Source organism: Lontra canadensis, unplaced genomic scaffold, assembly GCF_010015895.1.
Source record: "Lontra canadensis isolate GAN:19392208 unplaced genomic scaffold, GSC_riverotter_1.0 scaffold1, whole genome shotgun sequence".
Classification (NCBI taxonomy): domain Eukaryota; kingdom Metazoa; phylum Chordata; class Mammalia; order Carnivora; family Mustelidae; genus Lontra; species Lontra canadensis.
In genome coordinates this window covers 61,431,099-61,453,405 of record NW_022630995.1, presented here as the reverse complement: position 1 = coordinate 61,453,405, position 22,307 = coordinate 61,431,099, and the positions used below count along the sequence as shown (strand labels likewise).

Here is a 22,307-nt window from a genome sequence, read left to right as displayed (position 1 = left end):
CTCGGGGTTAAGGAGGTTGGAGAAAGAGCATGTATTTACCTTGTTGATTTTTCTTACATGAGCAGGAGAAGAGCCAAGAACATACCAACAAAACAGTGGTTCAGTCCACAAACCTCTTTCCAGTTCTTGTGCTTTCTGTGAAAATGGGGTTCTTGTTTCTTTCCTAAGTTCTCACATGTGTAAGGTTAAAAGCAGAGGAAGGTATTACAACTCTGCTTCAAGGAGACATTGATATTTCATTTTTACCAAACATCATGCTGTTAAAGCTTCAAAATGGCATTATGCTTTGAGATTATTTTAAAACTAAACAGCTTTTTCTACTGATACTTCAGAATAGATATTTAGATTTTGTCCTTGTTCGTGACTATAATTTGAATTAAAAGTGAAACCAGTTCATGGACATGTACTCCGTTTTTTGGGGCCTAGTTGCTAGGCGGGTATGCTGTGTGCAATAAAGATAATGAGATGTGTCATTTTCTAATATCACAATCAAAATTCCTGGCTCCTGTGCCCCATCTCCCCTCCCCATGTCGTCATCCCCTCCTCCCTGCAAAAGAGTGTTTAGAATCATAAAGCTGAACACATTCTGGTGTCCGGTACAGTGGAAACTACCGAGTCATATCATTTATAATTCCTAATCACTTTCTATCCCATTTTGCAACTTACTACCTATACAAGACATCTTGATTCTCTTAAATGCTTGGGGAATTTTTCTTTTGGAGGACTGTGAAATTAGCTATGGATGGCATGGGGAGTAAACGCCAGTGTCTTTTCCAAAAAGTTGGGCTGCTTAGAGAAAATGATTGATGTTTCGCATTCGTAGCAGTGCCTGAACTCACATGGAGAGACACCTATTCCAGATCTCTTCAGATTCTGATTGTGTGGAGACAGAAACATTTATAATTTGCACTTGGTGTTTAAAATATCCTGTATGAAACACTTTTTGAACATGTATTTGTTTTTTGACATGATCATCGATATCTTTGTTTCCTGATTCTACACTAAGCTCTTAACCATTTTTGTATTTATCTCACTTTTCCAAAACGAAAAGTCGAAATGACTGGGTTTTAGAAAATATAGTGGAAACAGAATGTGGCTTAACTTTTAAAAATACTCATTATGCAGCAAAAAACCTGAAGCTGTAAAATTTAAATCTCGAGGAAGTTCACCAGATTTCTTCAGAACCTGCACTGCATAAGCCTTGAAAGCATTGATGTTTGACAAAAGTTTGAGGAGCTCATGTTGACACCCCCTCCAGGGCACACATTCTCTCAGGCTGCTGGGGAAGAGAGCAGTCTACCCCTGCCCGGAGAACCCAGCTGCCTCCCCAGACTTCCCTGACTGGTTTCTAAATCTGAGCTCAGCTTCGTAGTGAGATGGTGAAAGAATTCAGAACCTGTTTCTGTCTCCGTGCGTGTGAACTCCAGAGAGTGATAGTCATCCCAGGGTGAAGTTTGAGTTACGAGGTGTTGATCAGTCTTCATATTAAGACACAGTGAATAATAGTTCCAGTTTCCTGATGAAAACAAAGTGAGTTCTGCTGGGCGTGGTTCTCCTGTTAAATTCTTTGCTTGCTCTTTTTATACCCACATTTAAATAATCTACAAAGAGGGTTTGGGTCCTGTGTGTTTCACTTTCTTTTCTTACCAGACGTTTTCAGTGGATATACTCCCTGAGCAAATCCTTTCCAACAAAGTATTTAGTTTTGTATGCACACAAATTCAAGAGCCAATTAAACATGTGTTTGATTAATTTGTCACAAAGAATGCTACCTTGAGTTAAAACAATTCTACTCTGTGGAGAGAGTTCTTTCTGTTCAAAAGAGGGTCCTTATTTCTAAAGAGCAGAGCTCTGATTTTAATTAAATAAGGAGCATTTTATGCATTTTTTTTCTAAAGCTTAAGATTAATTTCTATGGTTACTAGGGATATAAATCTCTAGATTGCTTTAAAACAAAGATTTTTGTTCAGGAGAGAGTTGACAGCTCCCTTTAAGAGAAGCTATTACTTAATTTTACTTTCCTAAGTTTAAACACATAAAAATATTTGTAATGATACCCCAAAGGCATCATAAAAATGTAAAATAATTGTACTCTAAAATATCTAAAATTACAGGAAATAGACCTCATTTTAAAAAATGAACTGGGATTCGTGGCTGGGGAACTGGGGTGTGACATACTTCAAACCCAGAATCTCTTGTCAGGAGACTTTTTTTTCTTTTTTTTTTTTTTAAATAGTAAAAAAAAAATCTTTCTGTTGCCAGCCATGCAAACTTTAAAATGTGCTCATTCTATTAGGAAATATTTTCTTATAGTTTTATTACCTTTAACTTGTATTATTGTTTTACATATATGGCTGTCTTAGATCCCCTTAGACAAATTTCTGTCTCTGGGATTAAGTGGCATCACTTGGCTTGTGGATTAACTATATCACAGTTCACTTTTAGACCATTTTTAATGATTATTTAAAAAGCACATAGCCACGTTTTCTAAATAGCTTTGAATAAGGGCAGCATAAATAGTTTCTAGTGTTTTACTTACCTTAAGTATACTCCCTCTCTTAGTAGATCCTGTTAACTGATAAATTGCTCCCAGGCTAAAGGTATGTCATATTTAAACAAATGTAGTTTAAAATCTATAGTTGAGGTGCCTATAGGGGAAAAACCCCAACTTTTTAAGTAAATGAATCAGTACTTACCCTCTTTCCTCTTTTCATATTGTAATATCAGATTTTTTGCTATTTTCATTTACTAAAATCGTAATTGGGTCTTGCATAGTAAAATGTCTTCTGCTTATTAGGTAAAGTAAAATTAGATTTACAAAATATTCAGACTGAAGTTTTGAAAGAAATGGCATTTCGTATGTAATATGAATGCTGTTGAGACTAGATATGCTTATAGTTTAAAACATTCCTGATTCAGGAATGCTTTGCATTAAATGAGTTTATATTTTGAGAGCAAAATGGGAGAGAAAGAAAACGTTCCCTCTTTTTTTTTTAAGCGACGAGAAAATTAAGTTGAATGCAGATATTGAAAGTGCTCTAAGCTGAGTCGAGCAACAGAAAGTAAACACTGATTATTGCACATGTACATTTGAACCAGTTTACTTTTATCTTTCAAGCGAAACATTTCCCACAGTTTTTGTGGGTTTTTATTTAAGTTGGGAAAACTTTGGAAGTTTGTGTGAAAGTATAAATTCAGTTTGCAAAAGTCACGATTATAGTCTGATAATAAACACGCGGGAAGTGAATTGGGGAAACTGTGACAGTCAAATGTGACATTTAATAATGTTTTCTCCCCAGACGCAGTTGCCGAGAGAGGGATGTTGGTTTCCGTGGCTCTGAAACACACACTTTGACTGTAATTGAAAATAAGGGTTAAATAAGAATTCTTCAGTATGGATGAAGTTTTGCATTATTTTTAAGAGCCTTAGTGATTGTTCTAGGAATCCCTGAAGTGCCCCCTTTCAATGATAGGCATAGAAATTACAGATGTATTTATAGACTCCAGCTAAAAAGCAAAATACACACTTAGTTGCCAGGAAAATTTAAACAGTTTTGTTTTTGTTTTTGTTTTACCAAATAAGCATTAAATTTTAGTATATATGGAAATTCTTAATTTTGCAAGGAGGAAAAATTTTTTAGTTTGTTTAATTTGGAAATAGACCACAATCATAGAGTCTAAATAAAAATAAAATTTAAAAACTGTGATCTCACCATTAGGACATTGACTTCACAACTGCAAATTGGCATTTTATTTTTAGTTGCTTATTCCCCAGTTCTTGGGGAGATGTGTCTTTTTATTTATTTATTTTAATTTTTACTGTACCGAGACTTTAAATGTAGAAAGAGAACACTTTACCCGTCATTAGGTTTGGCACTTTTGAAATAGTCATCAGATACTGACTAAATAGTCATCAGATACTGACTAATACATAGTATAGGGTTTTTGAAGGATTTCTTGAACATTGTAAAGTTTGCCTGTCCTTTCTTCGGTATGTTGCTACATGTGTCTCTTATGACTGTGTATGTATGTGTTTGGGCGGACAGTTAGTGTTACATTTTGATGACAATTTTATTGCCTACAAATTGATTATGTGAGTTTAACTAAAATTTGTGTCTGTGATAAGAAAGGAAATTTTTATATATGTGGTGTTTCAGATGCTTTACCTAATGATCTTAAAAATTGTTAAAAGGGATTTAAATAGTATATACCGGTTTTACTTTTAAAACATAAAATATAATATAGGGCTTAAACGTTTTTGTGGTAAAACAGTAAATCTTAAAAGTAGGATGAAGAGATACAATTTGATTGTCAGAATCAAAGTCAGTAATGTATAGCTCAGGGTCTAACCATTACTTTTCTGGGTATTTTTATACACAGATTTTTCTCTAGCAAACGATTTCTTAGGAGCTAAATTATTTGACGCTACTTTGAACACTTAAGAATCAATTTTATCAAGCTAGTCCCCATTTTATAAAACTTAGCAGTTAGCAATTTGCTGTGTTTTTTTCTAAATCCCAGAAACCAGTCAGTCTTATTTTCATTTTTTTCAAGCAGAGGATGTTGGAATGTTTTGTAACTTATTAATTGAAATAATATTTTCTGCCTTTTTTGTTTTTCTTTGCCCGTCTACAGAAGTGCTTTAAGTTTCATGCCTTATTTACTCCAAAGAAGACCATAATGAAGCAAAGGAATCTATATTTTTTTGGAAGACAGGGATTGATGAAACAGGTCCTGAGTTTTGCATGGAATATGAACATTTGTATTCCTGATTGAGGCCGGCACACTCTGCATTTTATTCCCGTACACTCAGTTGAAAGATGACTTTGGAGGAAAGGCTGTGTATCTGGTTACCAAACCCTCTTTCTCAGAGCTTCATGATAAAATGCACATTATGTCCTTTGCTTTTGTTTTTACCAAGAGAGAAAAAAATGTAGTAAAGCAAAGCACTTATGCTTTTGGGGTTTGAATATCATCAAGCAGTATTTTCTGTTGAATGTAAATTATTGGCCTCTACCAAGTGGTATGGAAGTTGAGTGTAGGTTCTCCCTTTGTACTGTCCGTCATTGATTTCACTCTTCTCTTTGCTGATGTGAAGCAGAAACTGGACAAGGTAACAGTTTTGATGATGAGATTAGAGGTAGCCAGGCTGACTGTCTCCTGGCTTTTAGAGAACCTTATAAGCTCAGGGCCACCCCTTCCCCTTGTTTAGATATTACTTGCTCTTTTGAGTTTCAGATTACAGGAGCAATTGATCTGCATGACCTATCTTAAGAACTTTAACTTTGCAGTGGAAACTTAAACCAAATGTATATCCTCAAGAGACAAATCATCTTAAAACCAGGCTGTTGTCATTTTGATGTACTATACTGTTGGTGGAGGAACAGTGTGGTGCAGGTCACCACCTGGTGGACGGGAACGGTACTTGCTGGGATGCGTGGAAGATTCGGAGAACTAATCTATGTTGATGTAACTCTTGCCCTGGGCTTGCAAATAAGGGGTTTCATGTTGTTCCTGCTCATAATTTCTACGCAGGGCTAGGATCCCAGGAGAATGAGTGTGGGAGCAGGCTGTGATACGTCATTTTTATTTGTTGTTTTCTCACTTCTGCAGATGTACGTGCTCGTCCTTGTCATCTTCACAAATATTTTTTTCTTATAGTTGGTATTATAATTCAAATAAAAAGATCATTTTTTAAAATGTCAATAGGGCAGCATTTCATGTTTTTGAGTGCATATGTTTAACCTAAGTAATAAAAATCTGCCTTTGGGTAGAACCTGTTTGCGGCCACAAACTTTATACCCTTGCTAGTCTGTTCACCTTTTGTGGGAAGGGTTGCCGTTGGTTACCAACTGTGCATTGTTGTTGGCTGATTGTTACACAGGGGAGTGTGTCTTTAGTGTGTACTAATTTTGCAAAAACTGTGACAAAATTCTGTATTTAAAAAAAACCACTAGTTCTAGGTATAGCTGTTCCTTAATGTTTGTTTTAGAATGACACATTCTTAATAAAATGTGTCACCCATTCAGCTGACATTTGTGGAGCTAGGAACCTCACCAGGCTTTGGGAATCCAAAATGAACACTGGACACACACTTTTTCAAAGTCTTGTAATTTTCACCACAAAAAGGAGTGACCATATTCCTGGGATGTGGAATGCATTGCTGTGGAGTATAAATGTGTTTTATGTGCTTAGTGTTTTCTGCCAGGGACTGGAAAGACTTCGAAGACATTTAGCACAGGCCTTGGGAGGAGCTGATAAATGAAACTGACCGGCTGGCAGCTTGGTTGCGGGGTGTTTAGAGTCTGGCCTGTGGCCATCGGTAGAGGGGCTGCCCGGCCGCTCTTCTGTGGTCTGAACGGTTCTTCAGCTTGAGTCTTAACACTGCAGAGCCCAAGTTTGGAGGCGCAGACTGACGAGTTTAAGCGCATAGGCTTTGGAGTGACTTTTGGAGTATGGACCTTGGCTTTTTAACTTGCTAGAAGTATGTCCTGAGGCAGGTTCCTTGAGGGCTCTGTGCCTCAGTTTCCTCATCTGTTTTTCGTCTGTTAAATGCAAGGGCTTAATGCCATGCCCTGACACGTAATAAATACTAAATGTTTATGATGCTGTAACAATGATCAGTTAGTTCCATCGCCCCTTTTGTACATGTTGTTGTAAGGCAGATGTGTGGGTGGCTGTCCTGCTTGCCCCCTCCTCCCTGCAGGTCCCAGGGCCCGTGCCGTCTCCAGCCACCCCTTGGCATGACTGCTTAGCGTTACTGTTCTGACAGACTCTGCAGACAGACGGCCCGCCGCTGTCTCCTCATGCTGAGCTGCTCCTTATGTGCATGGTGTCTGCAGAAAGTTTGGACCCTCCCGTGTTTGAGCCTGTTGTACCATGTTTTATCATCAGAGGCTCTTGACCTGAGTTCCTATGAGCCAACAGCCTCTGCAGCTCAAAATGGTGAGCAAAAAGTCTGTTTGTATCTGTGGGAATATTTACTTTCTGTAGGGAAGAGATCAGGCACATAGTTTTTGCCAGAAGCTCATAGGCCTCTTTGCCGGGTAAAAAGGTAAAGGACTGTAAATATTCATGATTCTTTTGGAAGGGCAACTCAAGAAATTAAGAATATAACACCCCCCCATGAAGCAAAAGTTTGAATTTTACACTATTTGTTTTGTAAGATACATAAATAATTTTAAAGATAGAGTTGAGGTTTCAATTTGAAGAACTCAGATATAAATGGAGTCTGTTTTCCTCTTAGCCCTCTTGTCAAAGTTCTGAAGGGAACGGGAAGAGCCAGAGATTAGGAGTCCAACTCTGACACTTACTAGTGGGCCTCTCCCATCTGGAAAGGGGGACTAATGATGGCCCCGCCTTAGAGGGTCCCAATGAGGATTAAGAGGGGTCATCTGTCCAAAGCCCTTGTAGCTCTCCTTGGCGTCATAGTAAGTACTGAGTGTTTGCTGTTACCGTTTTGTTGAATATTTACCTAACAACATTTATAATGTGTACACATTAGGTACATCTTCTACTTTTTCACCTATGCCTTATGAACAATTTTATAAATATTTCTAATTTCTTATGACCAGTCTCTCCAAGGTTCTGTCCATAGCTGTGTTGTTCTGAGTTCGAAAACCTGAATCCATGAGGATCCCAAGGACCTAAATCCTTAGGCTCATTCTGAGAGGCCAGGAGATCATCAGAAGAATCCAGCATACCTGCTCACGAGCACACTGGTTTTTCCAAAGGAACAGAACGGACATGGGCTGGCTGTGGAGTGCAGGTGTGCACAGTGGTTCCAGAGACCGCGTGTGGTGACTCGGGAGCGGCCTCTCAGAGCAGAGCACCTGCAGGGAGGGAAGGGGGGAGAAGACGTGGTGGAGCATGTAGGGCTGCAGGAGGGGCAAGGTGGGCACTGGAGGCTCATTCCTCACACATGGGACCAGCAGGAAGTTATCTGCATTCTGCGGAAAGGAAATGCTGATGTCAGTGGTGCCTACTGTCCGCCCCTGTGTGGGCGCTGAGCGCTGAGGGCGGGATGGGGCTTGGGACTCGCCGGCCCCTGCGCTGGTTCGTTTACCTAGGGCCTCCGCTAGCAAGAATATCTTGCTTACTGCCTGGGATCCTAGCATCTGAGAAGGAGCATCTGCGCACTCTTCATGGCTCCTAAACTCAAACCAGCCGCTTCCTCTGATGCGCAGCTGAAGAAACAGCCATGGATTCCAAGTCTGGGGGAGATGAGCTGTTTTGAGCGGATTGTGAAAATGTGTGCTGGAACCCAGTGTGGTCTCTTCTGTTGTGGGGATGGTGTGTGCTTTTCACCTTCTGCACCCAAGTTGAGCCAACATCAGGGGCAGTCCTCTGTGGAGGTGGTCAGATTACAGCGGGACACGCAGCGTGAGGCCAAGTTAAGCTCTTTCAGGAGCTGGTCGTACGTACCCAGGGGAGTCATCCCTCAGCTGCTTTCTGGAAAGGCTTCTCCAGATGCCCCGCTATCGTAGAGCAGAACCCAGCTCAGGTCGCCTGTGCCACTGCCCTTCGCTTGTCGCTCTGTGCCCTTGCCTACCTCTGCTCCTGACCTTGGAACCCGCGAGGACCACGCATTACTGGAGGGGAGGTTCACTGTGGACTCCCCGGGCCGGAACCCCTGGGCATTCCTTCTGTGATGTCAGCGAGCTGCTGTGGAACCACAGGCTGTGTGTCCAGCCTCCCTTCCGGCCTTGGTTTCCTTCTCTCACCGGGGGTGTCCCCGGCACCCACCGCAGGGGTTGGTGTTTGGGTTCAATAGGTTAAGACCGGTGTGGAGTACGCTGCTCAGTCAGTGGTGGTTACTGGTGCGACGGCCACTCGTCTCCTGTCACGCTGGGTTTGTGCTGCATCAGTTCTGTGGCTGCTTGTACTGCTGCGACTTGCCACACTCCCAACTGCCACAGCTTTGTGAGAGGTCCCTGCCTTCTCCCTGCAGCAGCCCTTCCCCTTGCTGCGGGTGCTATGGTCCCCACACAGGGCCAGAGCCTGCATGGATGCTGCTCACGTCGATGGCTTGTGGTCGCCTTTTGGGTCAGTGTCCCATTTACACGGTCAGAAGTTACAGTTTGAAGAAGTTCAGCGGCTGGCGCAAAGCCGTATCACGGGTCAGTGACAGAGCTGTGACGGAGCTGGGATCCAGACTCCCATCTGTGTCAGCCATGCTCGGGCAGCCGAGACTGGGAGGAATGCAGCCCTGTGCACATTCCGCACACACCCCTCTACATGTGCCATCGCTACACGCCATTTCTACACCCAGTCTCCGTGCTCAGCAGACAGTCTCTGCACACGCTCTGCACGCACAGTCTCTCCGTGTATGCTGTACACAGTCTGTGCACAGTCTGCACACACACAGTCTCTGCACACACAGTCTCTGCACACATTCTACACGCACAGTCTCTCCGTGTATGCTGTACACAGTCTGTGTACACAGTCTGCACACACAGTCTGTGCACACAGCATCTGCACATGCTCTGTATATACAGTCTCTGCACACGCTCTGCACGCTGTCTCTGGCCCAGATGTGGCTTGGATGGGATCTGAACAGCAGTGTGAAGCCATGTAAGACCCTTGGGTTGAAATTTCCTGTTCTCCTCACCCTCCTCCCTCCCTCTCTTCTTCTTTATTACCTCCCATCTTACTGTGCTTGGCCCATTCCGGGTCTGCCATATTTGTCAAGGGAAGAAATAAAAGAAAGGTTTCCAGGCACACAGAAAAGAAAGTGAGATTATCCAGCCCTAGCTCATGAAGCAGGGGCCGTACCCGCCGCTAGCCTTGTTTGTGTCGGGTTGCTAGGCAGGGAGGTGCGGGGAAGAGGGGCTTTCAGAAGGCCGTCATCAAAGTCTCCGTGATATTTTTGTGGAGGAAACATTGTTTTAAATGAACTGAAGATTTGTACTGTGGGGGCACATGTGGCTGGTTGAGCTGCCGGTCCACGGGGAGGGGACTAGAACTCCTTGCTTCTCTTTCAGCTCCATTTTCACCCCATTTGTTTAATTGATTGTTTTTAGTCATAGATGTCTTTAATGGCAGAATGATGAGAGTGGCAAATAACAGGAAGTGGGGGACAATAGGACTATAGGGAAGGCGTAGATAAGCAGCAGCAGTCATGGAAGAAATGATTATAGTTGGTATGAAGTCAGCCTCACTCAGTGACACGAAAGTGAGCATGCTCTTGGGTAGCCTTAATAGATGCCCAGAAGCTAGAACAAGAGGGTGATGTTTCTGCTTTCCTCTGCACTTCCGGCTGACACACAGAATATTGAGTCAGTTCTGGGAACCGCATTTGATTTTTGAGACCCATAAATTGCAACATTCAGAGGAGATTAGTGAAGGCTTGATGGGGTTGAGAATGTTTAGTTCAGAGAAGAGAGAAAACCGAGGGGTGGGTGTGGGGGGACACAATAGCTGAACCCAGCTCAGAGTGGGAAAGAACTTGGCACGGTTCCAAGTGGAATGGGTGACCCGAAAGAGATAGTGGGCTCCTCACCATCAGACGAAGCAGATAAGCATTATCCAGGCCCTTTCTGGTCTTGAGAATCCAGGAAGGAAGAGGTTTACTTGCTTTATACCCTTTGTGTCACACAGCATGTGTGAGGCACAGAGAAAGACCAGAGAGACCAGGAGTGGACAGAGTTTGGAAACGGGAATGTGCTAGCAATGCCAAGTGAACGCAGTTTGGGGTGCTAGGAGAGCAAGGGGTAGGATGCTTAATTAGACTGAGGTGTGATCACGAAGACCAGGAGACGTAGAGAGAAAAGTTGAGGTCAGAAGCATGAGGACGAAAAGGCTGGGAAGGTTGTAGGCTTTTGCTTTTTCTTGAAGTTGAAGAAACCTAGACCTGTTTTAAAATGAAAGCTGCACTTAGCTCCTGCGTTGCTACGTGCTGTCTAGTGCTCTTTCTGGTTTCAAGATTACGTCCTGCACTCTTTGATAACCTCATTAACACGAAGAATCTAAAATTTTATTTTTTTAGTTTCTAAATTTCTCAAAGGGATAGAAGCTTAATGTTAGAAGAAATACTTTTTCAGGTTGCTAATACGAGATATTAGGCCACCAAATTCATCCCAACAAATGTTCGTCATCCTTGGCTCCTAGTTTAACCATCCCAGCTGCCTGCTACTCAAGACTGAAGCCAGAATAGAAGGGTGGAAATAGAAACATCAGTCTCTCTCCTCTTTTGTGCTTACATTTATCGTTCCCCCTGTCTCCATGTGTCTGTCTGTCTCTCTCAGCACATGCTGAATTCTGAAAACTGCTGTCTAGTAAGGTTGGTACTGGTTCTCAAGAGAAATCCAGAATAGGTTATTCAGCTACTGATTACAATTTTCTGTAGGGCATGATCAAGTGTGTCTTTTTTCTAATGAGGTTTCCAAATTGATGGAATAGAGCATTTCCTATATTGAACTAATAACATCTATGTATTTATGCATGTATATTTTCATATACGTATACAATGTGCATAACATATATACGTCAAACTAACATTTATAACATTTAAGTAACAGACATAGAGTGCCTCAAGGAAGGCTTCATGCAGAGAAAGTGTGAGCGAGCCCACAATGATGTGCGTTAATACCTCCTTGGGCCAAACATGTTTGAGTAGAGGATTGGCTGATGAGAAAGAAGATGTTGCGAGTGGAGAGAACAGTGGGGGCCAACACGCAGAAGCAGCGAAGAGACGGCTTCATGAGGGAAAGGCTCTGTGGGTCTGGAATGTGGGATGGGTGCAGGAAGGGCCGGAGCTTGGACGGTGGTTCAGTTCCAACGGACAGGCCCGGCTGACCGGTTTGGTCTGTGGGGTGGAAAAGAGGGAAGAGTCTGAAATGACCTTTCTAGCTTGAGGCATCGCGAGAGCTCTTTCTCTTGGAGGGCGGGGACCAGGAACAGGAAGGACTGAGTAAGCCAGGAGGGAGGAGTGTCCGTGGTTGGATTTTTGGTGCCTGGGGACACGCTGCTCTGGAGGCACCAGCCAGACTCATGGTGGAGGTGGGATGCACCCGCCCGGAACACGGGAGCGGGGCCGAGGCAGGTGGATGTGTTCTGTGGAGGGTGAATAAAGCTGTGGATGAGAGGGAGGGAGCCTCTGCGCACACAGCTGTGTGAGCATGCTGAACCTACGTACGGCTCATAGGTTCGTAGAGGCAGAGGCGGCGGTGAATGAAGGTAAAGAAAGTTTGCCAGAGGTTTAAGAGGAGAACCTGGCGAAAGTGGGGTGCAGGAAGCAGAGGGAGGATGGAGCTTCAGGAGGGGGAGGTTGGGGAGAGGGCATTAGGAGTTTGCAAAGGCAGGCAGGGAGTGGCCAGAACTGCCTACATGACTGTGGCCCCTCCAGTGCCCCCTGGTCATTGAATGGTGGCGGCATCCTGCAATAGAAATCTGGAGGGGAGCCACCGGGAGGGGCCCTGCCCGTGTTCTCTTGCTTCCTAAACAGCTGCTGAAAGAAAGGAAGTAAGAAAGGAATGGGTTCATGTAGGCAGTCCCTTAACAGACCGGCCGCTGAGACCCAGAGCGCCAGTGGGTGTCTGTGGCCTTGCCAGGCTCTTTTGTGGGTGACTAGTCAGTGGGGAGCTTCTCTCGCTTGGGGACCGGGCGCAGACAGCCCCCGCCGTGAAGGCTGCAGGGTTGCCGTGCTCCTCAGGCGCCTTGGTTCTGAACTTGCAGCTGTAATTGGTATTGATGTATTTTCAGTTAGGACTGAAGGGAGTGGGTTCAGAATTTAGTTAGCGGGCCTCCCAATGAAACTTGGGAACACAATCCTTGTGAAAAATCATTTTAGCTTATCAGTAGTTGGCAAACATTTATATGGCAGTGGTGGTTCTGGCTGTGCCTTTGGCTGCATACTAAACTGAACAGCAAGCTGTGTCCACTGATTGAATGAAAAAAAATAATGATTTTGTGTTACAGGGAACTTTTTACAATATGCCAGAGGGACCTACTGGAGTCTCTTTAATCTTGAACAATGGTTGTTTCTTGCAGAGGCAAATTATGCAAATCGGTACTTAGTGTTTCATAATCAATCAGGGCTTTGTTGGAAGGGCTGTGAGTGCCAGCAGACAGAATTCCTATCGTGGGGGTGGGGGGGGGTGGCTTGCAAGTCAAACCACTGCTGTGACCAGCAAAGGACACTTGTGACCACTTTGAACTCGCCCCACAGTTAAAAGGCAGTCATCCTTTGAGAAGAATCCCACCATTTTGTACCAGGGTTTTTGTTTTACAGTTTATCTTGCTTTGGGTAATTTACAAAGCTCCCGGCCAGGGGCAACTCGCAGTTCTGATCCATGGGGGACACACGTAGTAAACAGAGCTGGGCCTGCCGCCTGGGACGGCAGATGGCAGCCATGCGCCTGCGACTCCCTTTGTGTCCGCCCTGCCTTGAGTGCAGGGTTTTCAAGTTGTCTTGGACTTCTCCAAGTGCACGTGTAAGTTTTCAAACAATGTCATTTCAGCTTTGGCCTGTGCAGAATAATTAACCTTTAATAATCCTTTGATTCTAGATCAAACAACAAAGAACCCGAGAAATCGTAAAAGCCCTTGGGAGAAAAGGGTGATGTGTTCTCGAGTTCCTGCTGTTGCCCCAGCTGCAGTCTTCGTGTCGCCATCTAGTGGATAACGTCCAGTATGAGCCGCGGGACTGTGCGGTTTTACCCTGCTCTCAGGTTGTGAAAGGGGTAGAGAATCCGTGCGGTTCAGAACACTGACTCATTGAGGAAGGGCTTTGGGCCGGTGTGTGCCTGAGCGGCTTATATCAGATGGACACAAAAACATTCCACGAGATGCTAATCAGCGTCTCTGAAAGGGGTCGGCTTGCAGGAGGGGGCCTTAACCTGGCCTGGAAGTGGTAGATAAGACTTCTAAGAGGTGTCTCCCTTGAGCAGAGGAGTTGAGGCAGAAGACTGGAATGGGGGGGGGGCGCTTCTACCCTGGAGATATCCACAGAGAGAGGGACCCCCAGGCCTCAGGCTTAGGCTAGGTCTGATTTGTCGCTAATGGGGAGTCATTGTACACTTTTAGTCAGGAAGTATGTGGGAAGATTTGCCTTTTCGTTTAAAAACACTTTTTGATTACAAAGACTATACATACTAATTATAGAAAAATGTTAAAGTACAAAAAGATATTAAGAAAGCAAAATGTCCGAGTCTCACCAGCCAGACAAGCATCAGTTATTTTGATGGGCTAACTTTTAGGTTCCTTTCTGTGTGTGTACAACTTTAGGTGCCATTTCACATCTTTTCTGTAAATGGTTCATGCAGTGTGTGTTTCAGACAAGCCTGGTTCCCATCCCCACCCCCCAACAACAGCTTGTGGGCAAACCCACTGTGTCGGCAGCTCAGACTCACCCGGGGTACCTCGCACAATCTCACGAGTGTGCAGGCTGGGAAGTTTTTGGTTTTGTTTGGTCCCTCCTAGTAAAACCTTTTTGTGTAAGGACAGGTGATGTGAGAATCTTTTTTTTTTTTCCCCTGTCAAATGCATCTGATTTAGAAACCACGTTGCTTTTATGATAAATGGGTTATAGAGAATCTCAGTGTCTTGATTTGGGGAAAGAGTCTTTAAATTTATGTAGCTACTTAAAAGTGAGCTCAGTTGACGTTCAGAAAACAAAAGGAACACCGGAGTCAGATGGACACCTGTAGTTCTAGAATGCAGTTCGAATCACTTGTTGGGTGAAGTACCAGCTTCCCAAAAAAGCCAGATCCTGGCTGATCCTGGAGTGTGCCTGTTAGCTTGGTGCTCTCCCATAGCGAGAGCCCGTGCCTTTAATCCAAACAGCTCTGTTCAGTGTTGGGCATGTTTTATCTCACAACGATCCATCTACACTTGCGGTAAAAGCAAGTCTCGCAGACCTGCCTTGCTCATCTGGGACAGCAGAGCCATCTTCGCGGGCAGACTCGCAGAGAGTAGAAACATACAGGTTCCTGGTGTAGGAGTCACAGTCTCCCATTTCTTCGGAAACATTTTCGCAGAATTATACCTCCATGTCTTCTCATCTGTGAACTGGGATTATAATAGAACCTACGCCGCAGGGTCATGAGGAGTCCATGAGATCATGGATGCAGATCATTCACACTGGGGCCTGCCGCATAGTATGCACTCAGTAAAAGCTGGCAGGTAGCTCATTGTACTACTGTTTTTTTAAAAATAATGTTTACTCCCTCTCTTTGTAGTGAAGCCCAGGGAGATTAAGCAAGTTGCTCAAAACTTCAGTTGGCAAAGGTTAAGAGTTTAGGGGAGCTTGTAAAAGCACCCCTTTCTTCTCAGCCCAATTTTGGAACCACCTGAAAGAGAAATACAGGCGTCAGAACATGAGAAAGCCACATGGGGAACCCGGCTTTAGATTTGTAGCCAAAATGGGGAGAGTTTGGGTCAGAATATGCCCTCTCTGCTGGCTGGCTGCTCTGCACAGAGGAGAGGGCGAGACGGAGCCGAGCTTGCTCATTCCTTTCTCCAAATCATAAATCAGTTACATTGCTCCTCCCCTGTCTGAGGCCAGGAATATTGGTCCCGCTGAAGCCCCTGCATGTAAAGCCTAAGGAGTGGGGATTGGGGTCTCCCTCAGCAGTGGGTGGCGAAGCAGAGGTCAGAACTCAAGAATCTCTGCCCTCCCTGGATTTCCTGCCCATCCCTCTCTTGCCCACCGTGCTCCGCCCAGACTGTGCTCCTCTGCCCATACCCTGCCCAAGCTGTATGGAGGTGCCCATAGGGGCACTCAGATGTGGGAAGAAAAGCAGTCTGGGAAGTTGTCTTCATTGTTCTTTTAAGCCATATTTTGTGGTAGTTTGATGATTGATACTCAGGACAAACTGATCAGCATTGCACTGCCGGGCTTCCTGACCATCCTGTTTCCTTGCTCATGTTTGTGGGCCTTCCCCTCCACATCCGGGTAGCTTTGCCAACCCCAAGCCTACTATGTTGCAAAACCCAGCACATGGCAGCTGACCTGGAAGGAGAGGACATGAGCCAGTGGACACATTCCCTTTAGATATGTGACGTTTCCTACTTAGATACCTAGCATATAGGCGACTTTTAAAATGAGCACTGTGTGTGGAAGCCTTTCTTGGATCTTTCTGTATCCACTGTAGTTAAAAAAACATTTTAAAATTCAACATTGTACCCCCATACTCCCACATGAAGCGCAGCTTATATTAGCGTGAGGAAAAACCCCAAACTTCAGTAAGCTAAATCTTACTAGTCCGACTAGTCTTTTGGCAGGATAATACAGGACGGGTTACTTCACCCTTGAGGCACACACATCTGTGATCCATCCCAGTTCTGCCTCTTGCTAGCCTTGTAACCTTGCATGAGCCGCAGTTTCCATGTGTCTTAAACGGGAACGGGGGTCACGTCTAAGTCATCCAGTTGTTCCAGGAGAGTAAATGATGGCACACGTGGACCGAGCAGCTGACGCATGCCCTGACACACCCTTGGCGGGTGCTTAGCATGTGGCAGTCACTCTTGGGTGTCTGCAAGTGTATAGTGCACTGCTGAGTAGGATGGAGGAAGAGGGGATCAGCGTGACGTCGCTCACTCGGGTACCTTCCTCCATCGTCCCTCTTGTGGGGGGACGACAGTTGTGACCTATGCACAATCTGTGCTTCAATTTGGAGGTTAAGAACTCAAGTCTGATAGCAGACTTCACTCCCTGTGTCCCCAAGCACATTATTTATCCTGTCTCTGACTCCCGTTTTCTCATCTGTAGAACAGGTGTGATGGTGTTACCTGCGATCACGCCTGGGAGAATTAGGGGAGCAAATGCACATGCAGCTCTGGGACTATGGCCAGGCACATGGCCCCCTCTCACTGAAGGTTTTGGGTTATTTTTTTGCTTTTTCGAAGGGGCATCAGACCTGGTAAATGGAACTTTAAGCAAAGACCGCAAGTACTTAGAGATAAAGTAGGTAGAGATTTCACATGGAATTTAGTTTTTGGTTCAAGTATGGATTATTACTAGTTTGGCAGCAGCAGATCTATACTTCAAATGACTACAAGTGTTAGGGGAAGAAAATGCTAAATGGGAGACTTTTAAAAAATGTTTTCAGGGGCGCCTGGGTGGCTCAGTGGGTTAAAGCCTCTGCCTTTGGCTCAGGTCATGATCCCAGGGTCCTGGGATTGAGCCCCGAATCGAATCGGGCTCTCTGCTCAGCAGGGAGCCTGCTTCCCCTCCTTCTCTCTCCGCCTGCCTCTCTGCCTACTTGTGGTCTCTGTCAAATAAATAAATAATCTTTAAAAAAATGTTTTTATTAAGGGAGATTTCAAATACATACTGAAGTAGGCAGAATGCTATAAGGAACCCCCATCTTCAACACGTACTGTCTCACGGCCCATCCTGCTTCATCTGATACTCTCCCTCCCCTGTATTGTTTTGAAGCAAATTCTAGGTGGTATATTTGACTTGTAAATTTTTCAGTATACATCTCTAAAAGATAAGAATTTTAAAAACATAAAAAGTGAAAGTAATCATAATGCTTACTGTTATCACACCTGAGCAAAAATTCACTATAATTTCTTAGTATCAGTATTAAGTGGGAGGCTTTTTTCTTAACAGGCAAAATAACAGTACACAGCAGGCATGAAAGTAACTTGACTGAAACTAGAAAACACCAGCATGTCCATTAAGTGACCGCTTTTGAGGGAGCCCGTGCTGGCTCAGTGTGATTAGGGGTTTCAGCCCCAGCTCTGCCGGTAATACCACCTCTCCGGGCTTTGGTTTCTCTCCACCAAGAAAAAGAATCTATTTCAGGGTTGTTGTCCAAGTTAAACAAAACAACCTGCTTAAAGTCACTGGTACAGTGCAGGTATTAAATACATCTTGCATTCCTCTCTTCCTTTTCTCTTTTAGCTACAGTTCCATTCTTATTTTAGACGACAGTTTGTGTTAGAAATGAAGGACCCGTGTCAGATGATATAGCAGTGTAGTCAAACCACGGCTATGGTCATGAAAACTCTCCCGTGGTGGGCCTACTGTCAGTCAGATGGGAGGCGATCAGCCTAGTGAGAGCAGATCCTCTCTCATGGAGTGTGTTAGGTTACATGTCTTCAGTAGATCTTACCTTCTGAAAACACGTGCCACTGACTTTCTGGGAGAATTACTCTCACAGGTAGCTGGCATGTTCATCTTTCTTACTTTGCTCACAGTTGTTTAGGTGCAGTCTTGTGATACCTCTGATACCTTTTTGATCCAACTGCTATGTCGGGAGTTATCAGATCTTGAAGTCCTTTCTGTTGGATTTTCAACCCACACAAACTTCTTTCCCCCTCTTTTCCTCATCCAACGTTTTTCACTCCTGGAGATGAATAGGGCATAGATCCTGACCTCAGGGAACTCAGTTGAAGTCTAGTGGTCACAGATAAATACTTCTAATGATCTATGGGAAGTGCTGATGGGTATCTATAAAATACTAAGGAAGGTGTTAAGACTTCCTGGAGGAGGTGACATTTAAGTGGAAGCCTGCAGGATGAATAGGGATTCTTCTGGTGGCATGGAGTTAGAATAAAGAAAGCTGAATGAAGATGGTGTGTCTCTTATCTGCCCGAGGCTGTGATAGAACACTCCCTATTTTTAGCCCCTGCATTTTGTCACCCACTGGTGCCACAGACTTTTCCAGTGACCTCTTGTTTCCTCCCAGGACCCTCTCCCTGCCCTCCTCCCCATGTCATTCAGTGACACCAAGATTAAGAAATTGGTACTAGTTTTAGATCTTTATAGGGCAATAACACTTTCATTTTACTCTGATTTTCATGTCAGACTTGACACTGGAATGGCCTTTTAAACTTTTACAAGTAAGAGGCATTTTCTTTGGATACACACCTATAGGTGGTTCTTTCAAAACTGGCAGTGTGTGTAGAGGCATTCAGAATTGAAAGCATACAAGTACTCAACCTCTAAAAATTTGAAAACCTAAGGGGCTGTTCAGAATCATATGAAGTATACTATCATTGGCAGTTTATTTTCAAAAATAGGACTAAGCACAACAGTAAACAGATCAGAGCTTGGCCAAGAATCTTTACAAAGATGATGGTCATGCTCGTGTGATTAAACTGTCAAATCGTTCATGATGCAGATAGCCCTATCACATAATGCTGTTCGGGACTTAAGAGTGTCTATTTAGACACATCAAGGACCTATTGACATATTTTTTTCTTACTGATTGTTGTGATTTTTGTGTATGTGTGTATTTATTTTAGGAATCTAATAGAATTTCAAGGCTGTCAGATACCTACAGAAATCTTTTTTTTTTTTTTTTAATTTATTTGACGACAGAGATCACAAGCAGGCAGAGAGGCAGGCAGGGAGAGAGGAGGAAGCAGGCTCCCTGCTGCGCAGAGAGCCCAACGTGGGGCTTGATCCCACGATGCTGGGATCATGACCTGAGCTGAAGGCAGAGGCTTTAACCCACTGAGCCACTCAGGCGCCCCACCTACAGAAATCTTAATGCTCATTTATTTCTTTCTATTTATGCATTTGAAATATTATTTTGTTCATTTTACTCCTGTTAAGTATTGAATCATACTGGTGATATTGTTAAGTCGTAATTACATACTACCTCTTAATTTACCAAGAATTTCATTTTATACGGAGCATGCTTCAGTTTAATAAATTTATTTTATAGAAACTTGCCATTACGGAACGTACGAATTTGGGATCACATTTGTTATACTTTAAGTGAAACTCCTTCTAGTTTATGTTTTTTGAGATGCCTATGGGGCCTTCTTGCTGCTAGTGCTCATGCCCGTGCACCGTTGCTTCCTGGTAGAGTGCAGCTAGCTGAAGGTGGAGGTGCTGGGCAGTGAGGGGGTGGGCCACAGATCTAGCCTGTGTGGTAGATTCCTTTGGACTTGTTAAAACTTTTTACAGAAAACTTTATCAGCCACAAAGCTGCCTCCTTTGGCTTCGGCGTATTTTCAGTCCAGAATTTACCACTGCCAACTGTACAACAGCCATCCACTTCCCTTGCTTTACTCATGTGTGCTGTTTACCTGGCCCCTTGTAGGTAGGGGCTGGGGAAGGGGATATAAACCATTGAAAGTTTAAAACAGCAGAGTAACCTTCAAATCATACATGTGGGGCAGTAAACAGCTTGTTTGTACTTCTCTTAAATATTTTCCCCACAGTCTTAAAGGTCAGATTTTATAGTGCATTTAAGGGGTAGATCAGAGTAAGGGTGTAAGGAAGGCAGCTGTGTTGTGTAGGAAAACACGCTGAACTTGAACTCAGACCGTCCTGAGTTTCCCTTTAAGCCTGGCCACGTGCTGTATGTGTCACCTTTGATGAATTACTCGGCCTCTGTGAGGTTCACTCTCCCAAACTGGTTACCATTAGCGATGCTGTGCATGCCCACAGCAGGGCTGTGGGGGAGAGGACGGACCTCATGGGGTCAGGGGTGTCAGGCCGACTCTCAGCCCTTGTTTGTTAACTGGGTAATAAGTGAATGTTAGGGCCACACTTCATTTTTAGTTTGAGTCCTGCCCTTCAAATGCCTGGAGGTAATTTTCTGAACCATATTTATTATTTATCTCGACTTTATGGGAAATTTAACTGATCCCCTATTGACGTATCTGCAGCCTAATGCTGAATGTTTCCTTTGTGATAAATACTATCTTTGTATTTAGATACATACTCGTTCCACAGAGACTTAAGGACCGCCCTCCATGCTGCGTGTTGTGCTTGGAACTGTGGGGAAACAGACTAGCCCTGCTTGCTTGGTTCATAATCCCACCGACGGGGAAGCCAGAGGATGGGGCCGTGTGTAACTTCAGGCCACGTGGGTGGTATGCAGAAGTGCTTTTAAGTTGAGAGCAAAGCAAAAATTAGCCTGAGTTGCCCTTGACGGAAAAACTTTCATGGAAAAGATGAAAGTTCAACGGACCCTTCAAGGCTGGGGTTATGTACGTTTGGAATGAGTACAAAGGGCATTAGGAGGAAGCTAGAGTGAGCAGTGGTCAAAGGACAGAGCAGGCCACCGACTTAATTAATCATACTTTCCTTCTGGAAACACTTTGGTCTTCATCAGCCATGGTTGTAGGTTTCTTCCTACCTTTTTAATTTTATTTTACTTATTTTTTAATCCCTAACTCCACATACTGACATGTGGCAGGTGCTTTAGAGTAGGGTTTTATGATACTAGATGCCAGCCATCACAAATAGAGTCCTTTGTACCTTTGTGTCCTTTTTGTTCAGCTGGGGAAGTAGGCTGTCGGGAAGATGGAGGTTTGCTGTGTCAGGAGCCGTCGTTGCCCCTGAAGCTTTTAACTCTGCTGCTCTGTGGGGCCCAGTCTATAAACTTGCTATCTCCAGCCTTAGCATCCATCTCCAGGACACTCAGAAGAAGGAGTATTTGTTTATAAAATTTTAGATATAAGACATATCAGGAAAGGAATTGGCCTTTATTGAGCACATGCTGTGTAGTTACTAGACATGCATTACCTCATTTAACCTCAAAGCTCCTTTGAGATTATCTCTTCTAACATCTTAGATCATATCACAACACTTAGAGGAGGAAGGAACTGTCAATGGGAGACTAAGGCTCAGGAATATGGGTGACTTTGGACAAGTTAACCAAGTTAGTGATGACAGGTGATCCTTGAACAACATGGGTTTGAATTGTGTAGGCCCACTTCTATGTGGATTTTACTTTGATAAATACAGTACAATCTTCTAAATGGATTTTCTCTTCCTTATGATTTTCTTAGTAACATTCTTTTCTCTAGCTTGCTTTCTGGTGAGGATACAGTTTATAATAGATACAACATACAAAATATGTGTTAACCAACTGTTTATGTTATTGGTAAGACTTCTGGTCAACAGGCTACTAATAGTTAAGTTTTGGGGGAGTCAAAAGTTATATAAGGATTTTCGACTGGGAGGGTGTCGCCACCCCTCACCCCTGCATTGTTCAAGGCTCAACTACATGTGAGAATCCAAAACCGAAGTGTTCAGTTTGTAGCTTCAGAATTTGTCTACAACTTCTATTCCATCGTCTATTAATTTAAAATTTATTGCAGACAAGGGTGACATACCTCTCCATATAAACTCTTCATGTTCTTTTGATTCTAGATTTCACACATTGGCAAACTGAGAGATTTTCTTCTGGAACACAGGAAAGATTATATTAATGCTTATAGGTAAGTGCGTATTTTTTTTACCATGGCTTTGGTGACTGAATTCTTTCCCATACCTGTATTCCCTTTGAGCTTCTGTCCTTACTTTGTACTTACTAACTCAGAGTTGACTTGAGGAGGATCAATTTGGTGGTGGCATCTGCAAGCAGGTGGGAGCTCCTGTATCCAGGGAAACC

At 43.8% G+C, this 22,307-nt stretch overlaps 1 protein-coding gene across 2 annotated transcripts in view; it reads left to right on the top strand.

Moving 5' to 3' along the window:
• STX18 (syntaxin 18) overlaps window positions 1-22,307 on the top strand; it is a 114,651-nt gene that overhangs the window by 46,016 nt on the left and 46,328 nt on the right. For both annotated transcript variants that reach the window (XM_032855211.1, XM_032855202.1), the window contains exon 2: window positions 22,067-22,134. In XM_032855211.1, coding sequence (XP_032711102.1) covers window positions 22,067-22,134 — 68 coding nt within the window. The remainder of the gene's footprint in view (window positions 1-22,066; window positions 22,135-22,307) is intronic.